This window comes from Pongo pygmaeus, chromosome 6, assembly GCF_028885625.2.
Source record: "Pongo pygmaeus isolate AG05252 chromosome 6, NHGRI_mPonPyg2-v2.0_pri, whole genome shotgun sequence".
NCBI lineage: Eukaryota > Metazoa > Chordata > Mammalia > Primates > Hominidae > Pongo > Pongo pygmaeus.
In genome coordinates, this window is record NC_072379.2 from 69,436,830 (window position 1) to 69,449,419 (window position 12,590).

At 36.8% G+C, this 12,590-nt stretch overlaps 1 protein-coding gene and 1 long non-coding RNA gene across 2 annotated transcripts in view; one reads left to right on the plus strand and one right to left on the minus strand.

The window, feature by feature from the left end:
• The window catches only part of AHR (aryl hydrocarbon receptor), a 47,060-nt gene extending 44,447 nt beyond the window's left edge, over positions 1–2,613 (minus strand). Inside the window, exon 1 of the mRNA XM_054496857.2 lies at positions 1,840–2,613. Coding sequence (XP_054352832.1) covers positions 1,840–1,904 — 65 coding nt within the window. The 5' untranslated portion in view covers positions 1,905–2,613. The remainder of the gene's footprint in view (positions 1–1,839) is intronic.
• A 91-nt stretch (positions 2,614–2,704) lies between these two features.
• The window catches only part of LOC129041344 (uncharacterized), an 86,285-nt gene continuing 76,399 nt past the window's right edge, over positions 2,705–12,590 (plus strand). The window contains exon 1 of the long non-coding RNA XR_008503838.1: positions 2,705–2,814. This is a non-coding gene — a long non-coding RNA (uncharacterized LOC129041344). The remainder of the gene's footprint in view (positions 2,815–12,590) is intronic.

Here is a 12,590-nt window from a genome sequence, read left to right on the forward strand (position 1 = left end):
GAAGCAATATACGGTGCTCAGTAGAGATCTGATAAACATCTATGCTAACAAAATAAAATGTGGGTGAATGGAAAAAATACTTTCGTTATATTACAGGAGATTAATACAAGTATAATAAAGACTAAGTAAGTATAATATTACGATAAATAGAAAGTACATTTTACGCAAAATAACTAAAATCCATAAATGTTAAACTGTATAATGAATACAAAATTATGGCATTTGTTTTTGTTTACGAAGCCATCCAGGTCCTTTTATAACACCCTAACTGAAACCCAGTATCTTAAAAACACATTAGGGAGATCTTCATGTTTTCTCACCATACACATAAAACCCATGACATCGCTATTATATATATGATGCTAAGTGTATTATTGTATTAATAAACACACAGAACAGACATTTGGGATGCCTCCCAACTTTAACCATCAAGGACAATGTCAAATAAGACAAACATACTTTAATATAAGAAACGATTCTACAAAATTAAAAGTATTATAAACCGATGTCTCAAACTGCCAAGGTAGAAAACTGCTGGTTTGACAATATTCCCTTAAGACACACTGTACCATAAAACTTCCAAATTTTAATCAGTCTATAGATTATTATCCTCTGTTAATGCCAATTCATAAGTCTAGTTCTGAAGAACTATGATAACTGAAATTCTGAAAGGAAACTAAAATTTTGAATGAAACTTTAAACCAATAACTGGTTTTAAATGTAAATCTTAAAGTGTTATTTTTCTGGTTCCCATTAGTGATAGTTGGAGTCTAAGCAAAATGCACACTTCTGATTTGGTCTGAGAAGACGTTTAAGCGTTCTTAAAATTGTTTATGAAAACTTGAAACACATGTAGGTAAAGTAACTCAGAGATCTAGAAATAAAAAATTGGAATAAACACATGAATATAACCACCTCACAACAGGAAATGTTTTGAGCACGGATAGTTTTTTCTGACATACACAAAAAATTTGCCATCTCACACAAATATTCCACCAAAATCAACCGACAACGACAAAAGCAAGTTTGTACTCACTCAATTAGAAGAAAACTTTGAAGGGGAAAAGAATTAGAGGTAGATGTTAAGAATGAAAACCTCTCTCAAATGCAGTTCTAAATCTTTTATTTTACAGACCCTAAAGCCACCCCATAAGTGATAAGCAAGCTTCCGAAAAAGATGTCTGAAGAATACAAATCCTCCACCGTATCCTGTCCGTTGCATCCACTTCCACCTGCTACCACTTCTATCCACTTTACCGATATGGTCACAATGAGCGCTACAAAATTGCTGCCAAATAAGTAAATAAGAGCGCAACACAAAGCCAGTTGGTGGGGACCAAAAAGTACCTTTAGAGGCACTCAGCTGCTTCGTAAAAGTCAGCATGTGTTTAGCTCTTTAAAACATCTCGCCCTACCAAACTCTACGAAGAATGAGAATTAAGACCGTCCTCTAACCTAACCCATGCGGATATTAAAAGTGGAAGGAGATTTCAAGACAGGTTTATACTAACTAATCCATTAGCCCAAGGCAGATCAGAGCTGTCAACAAATCAGGACCAAATCAGAGAGAACAAAGTTGCAAATGTGAGGGCGTGTGTATGCACTGGTGCGGGGGAAGAGGATGAGTGGGAGGACAATTTTTAAAATGCAATCATTGAAAAAGGGAGAATCCAAGTCCTCTGTCTCCCGACCGGCCTCCAAACCTCGATTCCACGGGCAGTGCCGGGAATGGACTTAATCCCAGGATCGCAGGGATTTGGGGGCGGGGTGGGGCTGCCTCCCGCACCCGCGTGCCTGAGCGCCCAGCCCCCGCGATGAGGACGCGCTCGGGACACTCACGTTTTCTGCACCGGCTTCCGCCGCTTGCGACTGGCGTAGGTGATGTTGGCGCTGCTGCTGTTCATGGTGCCCAGCCGACGGCGGCGGCTACTCCCCGGGCACTGGCGGCCGGGTCCCCAGAACCCGGTGTAGGCTGGGACGACTGCGGCGGCCGGCGCCGGGTTCCGCGAAGCCGCGCCCGCTCCACCTGCGTCCTCTCCGGACAGTGGCGTGGGCGCCGCGCCTCAGCGCCTCGGCTCCCGCAGGCTTCGGCAGCCTGCGCCAGTACAGGTGAGCTGCCTGGGCCTGGCGCAGTGAGGGGGGGCGAGGGGCGGAGACCCGCGAGCAAGGCGGCGCAGGTGCCGTCTACACTGGCGGAGGCGGCGCGGTAATGCCCGCAGGTGAGGCGGCCCGGGCGGAGGAGGAGCCTGGGCCGTCTATTTAGAATCCTGGCCTGGGTCGCGCACGGTGGCGCCGCGCCCCGTGACCGTCGCCGCGGCCCCTTGGGTGAGGGAGGCGCCGCCGCGCTGCTCCTGGGACTTCCCAAATCCTAGGTGCTTCCCGCCTGCGGAGCTCGGGCGCCGGCCACCAGTCCCGGTTGCTCCCAGCTTCCGTTCGGCTACACGGCTGCCCCTGGTCTGAGGTGGCGGTCTGGGGCACGCTCTCGGAGCAGAGCGTCGAGGGGACTCCCCAACCACTGCCTCCCGCCGCCGCGCGCACCGGCTGAATAGCAGGAGCACCCCCGACCCCTCACCGGCCCCGCCCCGCCCAGATCCCGCGTAGCCCCGCCCCGTCCTGCTTGCGCCCGCCCATCTGAATTCCATTCCATCTTCCTTGAGGGCCCCACCCTCATCCCGGCACGTGATGACGTAGGACGTAAGGACGCCCCCCGCCGGTAGCCATCTTCGTGCATAGGCAAACTCATTGTAGCTAGACTGTACAAAGTATATCAAGATATGCCAAATATTGAGCTTAACTTCACCTGTTTGAGAGACGGTGGGTAGCTAACTTGTGGCTAAGAATTACAATTAACTGGTAGACAACCAATGGGACTGTATTTTCCTAGTTAGGGAGGCTTCAGAAGGCCAGATTTGAGTTGAGACTTGAAGGCTAGGAGTTTCCTTGACCTTTTTTGGGGTGTGGGGGAAGTCTTTACAATAGACAGGAAAATAGATAATAAGGGGACTATTATGTGTTGTGTCATGGAGGACCATGTGGAAAAATATTGGGAGTAATTAACAATATTGAATACTGTTGAGAAATTCAAATTACAGGAGAACTGAAAATGTCATTCTTGTCTTCTCAATGTGTAGTCATTGATGACTTTCGTGAATGCAGTGTTAGTGGGGTAATGGGCCTGCAAATAACATTGAAGTGGGTATAGGATTGAGCTGAAGATGACGAAATGGCATCCTCAAGCAGACAATTCTTCTTCCAAGTTTAGCTGTGGATGAGAGACACATCAGATGGTATGTAGGGGGAGTGAAGGGTTAAATAAGGGTTTTCTAGTTTTGGTTTAGTTCTTTAACGGGCGATACTGAGCAGCTTAGAGGGAGTAGAGATAAACTATGTAGGGAACCTGAGGGAACAGTGAAGGAATGATAGGTACTAAGATAGCAAAAGCAGGAGGGAATGAGCGCCAAAGCATAAATGGGAGATTAGGATTAATAGATTAGATACTAACAGAAACAGCACTTACAGTGCTTTGCTATTCAGAGTACTCCACAGCTTCTTATGAGAGTTACAAGAAATGCAGACTCTTTGGGTGTCCTTGTTAAATCAGAACCGGAAGTTCACAAGAACTCCCAGGTAATTCAAATGTACTTAAAGTTGGAGGAGCAGTTCTCTACCATAGCTGGAGGAAAGAAGGACAGTGAGTGAGATATAGTAGGCTACTAAATTTTGGATCAGAAGGATGAAGGAGATGTAACAAAGAGGGTATTCTAGCATGAGCTACAAAAGAACAACTGTGTTTTGTGGTCGATGATCTTTGTTTTAATTTTAGAAGAGCATAAAGTAAAAGTGATCTGGGAAGTGACAACAAGGAAGTAGATGGACATCCACCCTATATCCTGGTTGTGTGATAAGAGAAAATAATTAGGCAGTATTAGGGAGAGCTTATAGGAAAGTGATAGCCTCAGTAAGCCAGCTTTCAGTTTAAGGAAAAAGATGGAGCAAATTCCCAAAGAAGACAGTGTACACTGGCAAAGTTTGATGTTTATGAATTAGCAATTGCAGAGGCAGAATCAACCATCTCTATTTTCCCTTCTCTTTCATTTCTTTATCTGTGCTTACTCATAGCGTGTAAGTGTATTCTATCTAAAACGTGTAAGTGTAAAAGAATTATTTCCTCCTAGCTAGGAACTTTAAGGGTGAAAAATTTATATCAAAACAATTTATTGATTCTGTAGCTTATAACTCCTCTTCATAAAAGAGATGTACTAAATGCAATGAACCAATCTTAATTGAGTGATTTAAAAAAATCCTACCCTTTTTAAGGTTGTTGGCTATTTGGTATGGTCATTTTCTACCTTATTTTGACTTTCATATCCTTATTTTTTTATGTTTAACTTTAGGATTATTTTCATTATCCAGAAGTCATATGCTGTATTATGTTACATAGTCTTAGTTAAGTAATAGATCTTTGCATAATTAAGATTAAAATTAAATATCAACAAAATTCCCAGAATTCATTTTATTTTAATAGTGACGTGAACTTACCTTAATAGTTTTGCTAGCATGTGAATACAGTATAGTGTAGTGCCATTTTTAAAAAATGAGCTGCCATTATCTAGAAACTTCCTGTATTGGCACTGTGGAACATGGTTCTCAAAGTATGGTTTGTGGCCATCTGCTAAGATTTAAAAACTTTTTTGTGAGCAGTTTTGTTTTTTTTTTTGTAGTTACATTATTTTTTTCTCATAACAATTAATTTGGCTATAAGAGTCGGTAAACATTTGATTACCTTATCCAAAGAACATCCTTTTAATCCATTGGATTGAGCTTACTTTCTGAGGTTTCAGATGCAGCTGTATGTGTATGGGTTTCTTTCTCCTGCGAAACAGTATGAGAAAAATGTTTTAGGAATGCTATTATAAATATCAGCTATTCTTGAATAAAGGAAAATAATCAAAATGAATGCTAAACCTATTCTATCACAGGTCATTTCACTAAGCAAGATTTTAGCCCCTATAATATACCAGACACTGTGGGTTACAGTAGTGATATCAGACACGTTCTTTCCTCTTAGAGCTTACATTCTAATGAGAGAGACAAGAATTAACCAGATAGTTACACAAATGAATGTATAATTACAACTGGGGCAAGTACTGTGAAATGAATACTCTGAGAATGTATAATAGGTGGATTTGACTTGGTAAGGGGAGGTTACCCTGAGGGAGCTTGAGCTGAGTTTTGAGGCATAGGTAGGCATTTTATAGGTGACCTGGGGAGGAAGGGGTATTTCATGCAGACTGAACATGTATCACTTTTTAATCTCCTCTTCAATTCTGCAGCTGCTTACTTCAGGCCCTCAGAATTGTCTTTTACAGTTTACAACACACATTGTAGCTATATGAAGTATTTTACAGACGGTAGTCCATTCTTCCTAAACTATGTACTGAGGCACCCCAGGAGCACCACAACAAACTCACAGGGGCACTATCATGGGATATTTTAAATTTTCAAGGCCAACACAGTGACATCAGTTGGACACCATGCAAACCACTATCTTGAGGTAGTTCAGAACTTCTACACATTAAATTGTACTTCATTCCTTTTGACATCGTATCTTTGTGAGGCTGTGTTTTTGTAAATTGCTGTAATAAAACACAAGGACTATGGGAAAATTACTGTAGAACAGGAAATGAGGGTAGCGGTTTCCAAGTTTATTCCAAAGTTTGAGAAGTTATGAAGTGCCCAACAGATGTGCACATCCCATTAAGAATAAAAAATGTTAATGTATATTATTTTTTAAATAGCTACTAAGTTGTTAGGATAGACAAACATAAGTTTGGATTTAACTGTTTAATAAATGGAACTGTTAGGTGTTTCTTTTAGCTTGCAACACCATGAAAAAATTACTGAGACACTAGGAATGCTGTGAACTGAGAAAGTTTGGGACCTTTGGCATAACTAAATCCTTTATTTAACAGGTGAGAAACTTCAGGCTCAGAGAGATCAAGTGCCCTGCTAATCATAGCCTAGAATCTGGGTCTTGTGACTTCTGCTCCAGTCTAAAATGTATAACTTATCTCACTTTGAACTGTTCTGATTCATTTATTAAAAATAATCAGTTTACACATTTCTTGCTTTTACTCCTAACACTGAAGAACAGACATAGACATCTAAGGGCTGTTTCTAAATGCTTGATGTCTTCTTTACTTGCTTGGATACAACAGTGTCATAGAAGCCACAGAGAAGTAATTCATAGATAATGCTAATCTTAATTCTGACAAGGAAACTACAAGATAGGAATAATTTGTTATTAATCAAAATTATTTTTATTCACTTATGGATAATGCTTTGTTGTAAGAAACATTTAGGTTTTTAACACATGAAAGTACATTATTAAAATGTTAACATGCAGTAAGTTTGGATTTCGATTTTTTTTCTTTCCAGACTTAATTCTCATGAATTTGAAATTTGATTATGGGGAAAGTTATAAAAGAGCTTTGTGTTTCACATACTAAGATTCATGTCTAATTTATTAAACATTTTATTAAAATATATATGTATAAATATCATTTTTACTAAAATCCATTTAACTTTGGAGATATATTTGGAATCTACACAACAATGCATACTTTCTGCATTTTAAATCATGATATGGAAGAAACTGAAATTAAGATAAAATACATTTATTTAACAAAGAAAATTATTAACTTGATAAGAACAGCTTAAGGAAATGTAAATTATTGTAAGATGCTGACCTAATATATATAATTTAGATTTGCTAAGCTTTAAAAGGCTATCATTCTTATTCATATTAAGAAACAAAATGTATTCTTTACTGAAAATATTTAACAAATTTAATTAATGTGTGGACAGTGGTTCTCAACATTTGTTGCATATTGTAGTCACTTGAGAACTATAAAAATTACTGATCCTTGGCTCCACTACAAAAATTTTTATTTAATTTATCTATGTTGTATCCTGGAATCGGGATTTTACAGGTGATAGAGGTATTGTGGTTATGTAAAAGAAGATCCTTATTCCCAGGAAATGCATGCTGCAACATTCATATATATATACATGTATATATATATACACACATACACATATACATATACACAATTATGAAAGGTATATAAACATTTGTGGTATTCTTTCAACTTTGCCATATGTTGAAAAATTGCACAATAAAAACAAAAAATAAGTGCAAAAATAAATAGCCATGTACTTTCAAGTTAAAAAATTGAGAGACAAAATATCTGAAGCCTGATAATTGTTTCCATGGGAGGTCAGGACAGAGACATATTAGGCACCCAGCTTTTACGTAAGATAAAGCTTTAGACCTTGCTCTAAATCTTGATATTACAGGAAACAGATGGAAGATAAATTTAAAAAGATTCAAAGTTTCTGCACTTCTCCAGTTTGAAAACAAAGTTAGAATCCCAAATCTCCATTGTATGGCCTCCGTGGGCTGAAGAATATGTATAGTTCATTGTGCATTTCAAGAATTTAGCTGATTTACACTAACCACAAATTATTCATTTTGCTGTATTCACCAGTTATTTATACTAAAATGCTAATAGTTTCTAATACCTTACGAATACCTTTTTGCTTGTTCTTATGCATTTGAAATTTCTCCTTTATCTACTTTCCTGTATATAATCACTGACTTTTATAAGACTTTATAATGTATCAGTAGACAGGATTTATGTCTATAAAGCTTACATGCTAAAATAATAGTTTTTTTAAAAAAACATCTGGAACAAATGTTAATTTGTACTGCAAGTTAAAGCTTTTCAGTTTAATGCTATGCAAAACAGCTGCATAAGTAATATTCTTAGGACCCTCCTCACTCAGACCCCATACCAAGCATCAGAAATACCTGCCATTACCTGATTGGTAAGTTGATGAAGGAGATCTGGTTACATAATTAATCAAGGGGATATAGCTGAGGGTGGAGTGTCCTGTAAAACAGAATGTTCTCCACCCTTCCCTCCTAAAGCAAGCTGTAGGAATTTTCCTTGTAAAACTTTAAACTTTAGTTGAGTGGCCTTCCTGCCTGAATGTAGATGGAGCTCCCATCTGTCTTCGCAGAGGCGAGGGCTTCTGATGAAAATGAGCAGGAAGGATTCAATTTATTCCCAGATCTTGGACAGATCTCTTACATTCTTTTAATCCTTGTGTTAGGTTGAATTCATTCTGGTTATCTGAGTCTTTAAATAAATTACATAAAGCAAATATGTTTCAGAGAAAAGCATGTGAATCGAATAATTATTTTGGGATACATTGGTATTTAAAGAAATACCAAGTATATTATAATGTAAACGATCCCTGTCTAAACTCTTCAGACACCAGGGTTTTCAAATATTCATTACATATTTGTGTTATATTTTTCCATATTATTTACTTATTTAAACACATTTTGTGAGTGGTCATATTTATGCCAGCTTTTTTGTATAATTCTTTGAAGCAACTCTCCCCTATAAAAGAAAGTCGACATACGCCCATATTAGTAAAAACACCAATCTGTATCCTGTTAGAGTGCTTTGATTGTATATGCAAAGTAAATGAATGATATAAAATGCAAACTCTGATTTTTTTAGTTACTCTTGAACAGTTCAGACAAATGTTAATTGCAGTAAGAACTGCATTAACAAGATGATGAGAAAAATGGAGGTCAGTATAGGGTAATTCAATCCCCCAGACCATTTTGTTTTAATTAGTATTTGCCTATTTTAGGATATAAAAAAGGTTGACATTCTGATAGAATTTTCTCAAATATTTATAAACATGCGCTACATGAAATATTAATAAAAGAAATAGTCTCACATACAGCAGTTTATTCTTAAAAAGTTTGTTCATACTGAAGGTATTAGCCAATTATGAAGTAGGTCATGGTTTTTAGGCACACAAACACTCAGTCCTAAAAGAAATGTCATTATCGGTCAACCTAAAGATGATTTTTTTTAAATAATAATAAGAAATAGTACTTCATAGCTGTAACTTAATAGCCGTTTTCTTACCTTTTAGTATCTGCTCAACAAGATGAGGAAAATCCATCAGTACACAAAGTGAAATATACTTCTCAAAACTGAGCACTTTATGTCATTACATTTTTAGGGTCAAGTCTCTAAGTGGCAATTTAAGTTTTATTTGGAAACTATACTGCTCAGTAGATGACTAGAATAATAATGGTTAATTTGGTAATAAACAATAGCATTGATTTAAGCCAGTAATTTCTGAGTTCTATATTACTATATGTTATGCTCAGAAAAAATAGATGGTAAATATCTGTCACCATGAAATTAATACTTAATTTTTCATATTTTCTATACATCCTTTTAATTAAGTCAAAAAATAAGAAAACAAAAACAGAAAAGGAGTGTCAAAAGTTATGATTTTCCAATTAGCTCTTACTAGAGTCATGTACACCTCATTATTTTACCTAAAGAACAATGAAAAGCACTGTCTTTGACATTGAAATATATGTCCAACATAAGTCTGTTTAAAAAGCAAGTACACACAAACATATATATATTAAATAATATATATAATTACATATATATAATCATTATAAAGGTGCCTTCAACTTCTGTAGTTTACAACTTATGGTCTTTGGTCATTTCTTTTTGTTTGTTTGTTTTTTGTTTTGTTTTGTTTTTTGAGATGGAGTCTTAGTCTGTCACTAAGGCTAGAGTGCAGTGGCACGATCTCGGCTTACTGCAACCTCCACCTCCCGGGTTCAAGCGATTCTCCAGCCTCGGCCTTCCACGTAGCTGGGACTACATGTGCATGCCACCACACCCAGCTAATTTGTAATTTTAGTAAAGATGGAATTTCACCATATTGGTCAGGCTGGTCTCGAACTCCTGACCTCAGGTGATCCACCTGCCTCGGCCCTGCAAAGTGCAGGAATTACAGGCATGAGCCACCATGCCCAGCCTGGTCATTTCTTATAAGATACTAAATATGTGGGATAACTGAGATAGGGATATATTTTTTAAGTTCTACTGTCTAGCCCACTTACCAAATAATACTGCTGACTTTAATGTGAAAGATCCTTCAACAAAAAAGAATATACTATCGCAATTTTTAATTATTTTTCTTTCTAATCTGAATGAATTTAGAAGTTAAATTGAACTTACTATTTTAGTTTCCTATGTAAAAAGCAAAGGAAAAAGCCTTATTGTGTGATCTCTCTCTCTAATATACCCCTCAACATTTATATGTGTGTATATTATATATAGGGGGGTGTGTGTGTGTGTGTATGTGTGTGTGTACACAGAGTACATAATGACTTTCAGGAGTGAAAACAGTCTTTTACAAAAGATGGATTCCAATAACAGAAATGTTCAGAAAAATCTCAGGATCAATTGTTTTCTCTAGTAAGCACCCCAAACTTCTCTTGAGGTTAATCACAGCCTTCACTGCTTTGTATGCTGAATACAATAGTTCCTTTTGATTTAAAAATGTGCCAACTCTTATAAAGTTAACATTCTGTATCTAATTAATATGTGGAGATAAATAATCTGTGATACTGATGTAATCCAACCTACACAAGACTCAGATAACGTCTTTATTTGATCCTTAACAACCACATACATTGTTTCTTTATTATATTCTTTTCTATATGGTCTTAGCACAAAACTACTAGATCCACTTGATCTAACAACTTTTGGACAATAATTATCTCCTTGTTTAAAGAGCACAATCAAATCTCTTCTAACTACAATAATGATATGTACCTTTTATTTATATGAATTTAATCACCTCTTTAATTTTAACATAGTATTGTTGCTTAAGTCTAATCAGAAGTGTTAGGTAGTAATTTCTATTTTTCTCTTAATGTATATGTTAGGAATTTTTGTACTTAGGTCATTGTATGTGCATTTTAAAATATGTTCCCCAAATTAAAGTGCATTTGAAATGAAAGTGATGATTTAATTGAATATGAATGAGATATTACTGAGGCATTATATTTTTTCATTTTGTCCAAATATATTTGCATAGTTCATATTTTTAATTTTAATATTAAAGTACAAATCTAGGAATATTTGCTTCAGAGAGCTTTCATTCTACTTTTCTTTTATGTGTAATTAGAATTCAAGAGGATTTAACATCCGAAATCTTTCCTTTTTTAATGTTTTTCTGTATGTGGTCAGCAGAAAACAAAATAAAGATAAGGTGCAAATATTGCCATGTTGGTAGGTTTTACCCCAAAGAAGAAAAAACCACTAATGCAGTCTCTAATAATGTCCTTTCCCCCATTTTAATAAGAAGGTTTGTGTTGTTCTGACATTAAATGGATTAAGCAGCAAGCCTGCTGAGAAAAATACTCAAAGGTATTAAACCCTAGCAGTGTTGGTTTAACTGTAATTACTGTAAAATAAGATTAAGTCTGAGTTTGGAAGAAGAACTAGGTTTGACATAAGACTAAAAGGTAACAATGTTCACAGATGCCTGAATTAATGCTTCAGTGAAAAATATAATTAGCACAAGGTTTGAAAATATGTCTCCTTTGGCAAATGTCTTCAGAAAGTAATCAGTGCTGTAGACTGATGTAGTGGAAAGAGCACTGGGCAAGTGGCCAAAATCTTTGAATTCAAGTTTGTTGCTCTAGCACTCACAAGTTCTGTGACCTTGGATAAGAAATTTCTAAAACCTTTGAATCTCAGTATGGTGGATATGGCCAACTGGCAGCCATTTGCACTTTTCCATACTGTGTATTTCTATACTACAGCAGCTGGAAAGCTAAAAACTAAATTTTCCCAGATTCCTGTGCCATTAAACTTCCAAATGTAAATAAGTTTCATCCAATTAGATGCACTTGTTGAGATTTGGAAGCAAAAGTCAAGTGGAGGTCATCTTCCTGCTGCTTCCATTGTTTTCTGCTAATAAGTGAGATTGTGGAAACATGATTTTTCTGTGATGCGTTCCAGCATCCAAGTTCTAGGGTTTGAGAGGCTGTAGGGGTGTGAGCAGTAGTGGCTCCCTGATCTCTTAATTGTGGCTACAGTGGTGTGTTTTTGAAGTCAATAAGTTTTATAATGACTTCTGAAGTCCCCACTTTTCTGATTGAAGCAAAGGTCATCTTTCTCTAATAAGTCAGTTCTACAGTGTTCTGGAAACATTTCTGAATTCCCAGCCTAGAGCCTCTCTCTCTAGCCTTTCCAAAGATTTAGTAAGCATTTTATTCCCTGTTTTAAATCCCTATTTACTTGAAATACCTGAAACTTACTCTGTTTCCTGTACTAAAACCTAACTGACACACATGTACAAGTTTCATTCATACCTTACAAAGTCTTTGAGAGGATTAAACCATATTAAGCATATTTAACATTGCTTCCTCTTTTGAAAGATAAGTATTCATGATATGAAAAGCAACTATCAAAATTGTCTCGTGGCATTCTCTTGTCATTAATTTTGCTCAGCTAATAAAGTCTAAACACAGTTTGTGAAGTATTGGTTCTCCTGGGCAAATAATGCAGAAGAAACAATTGCATATTCAATTGGTATCTAAATTTTATAAATCTCCAGTTCTAAGAATGTCTGTGAGTTTGTATGATACCTTTCCTATAAATGAATAGCTTTCACTTCAA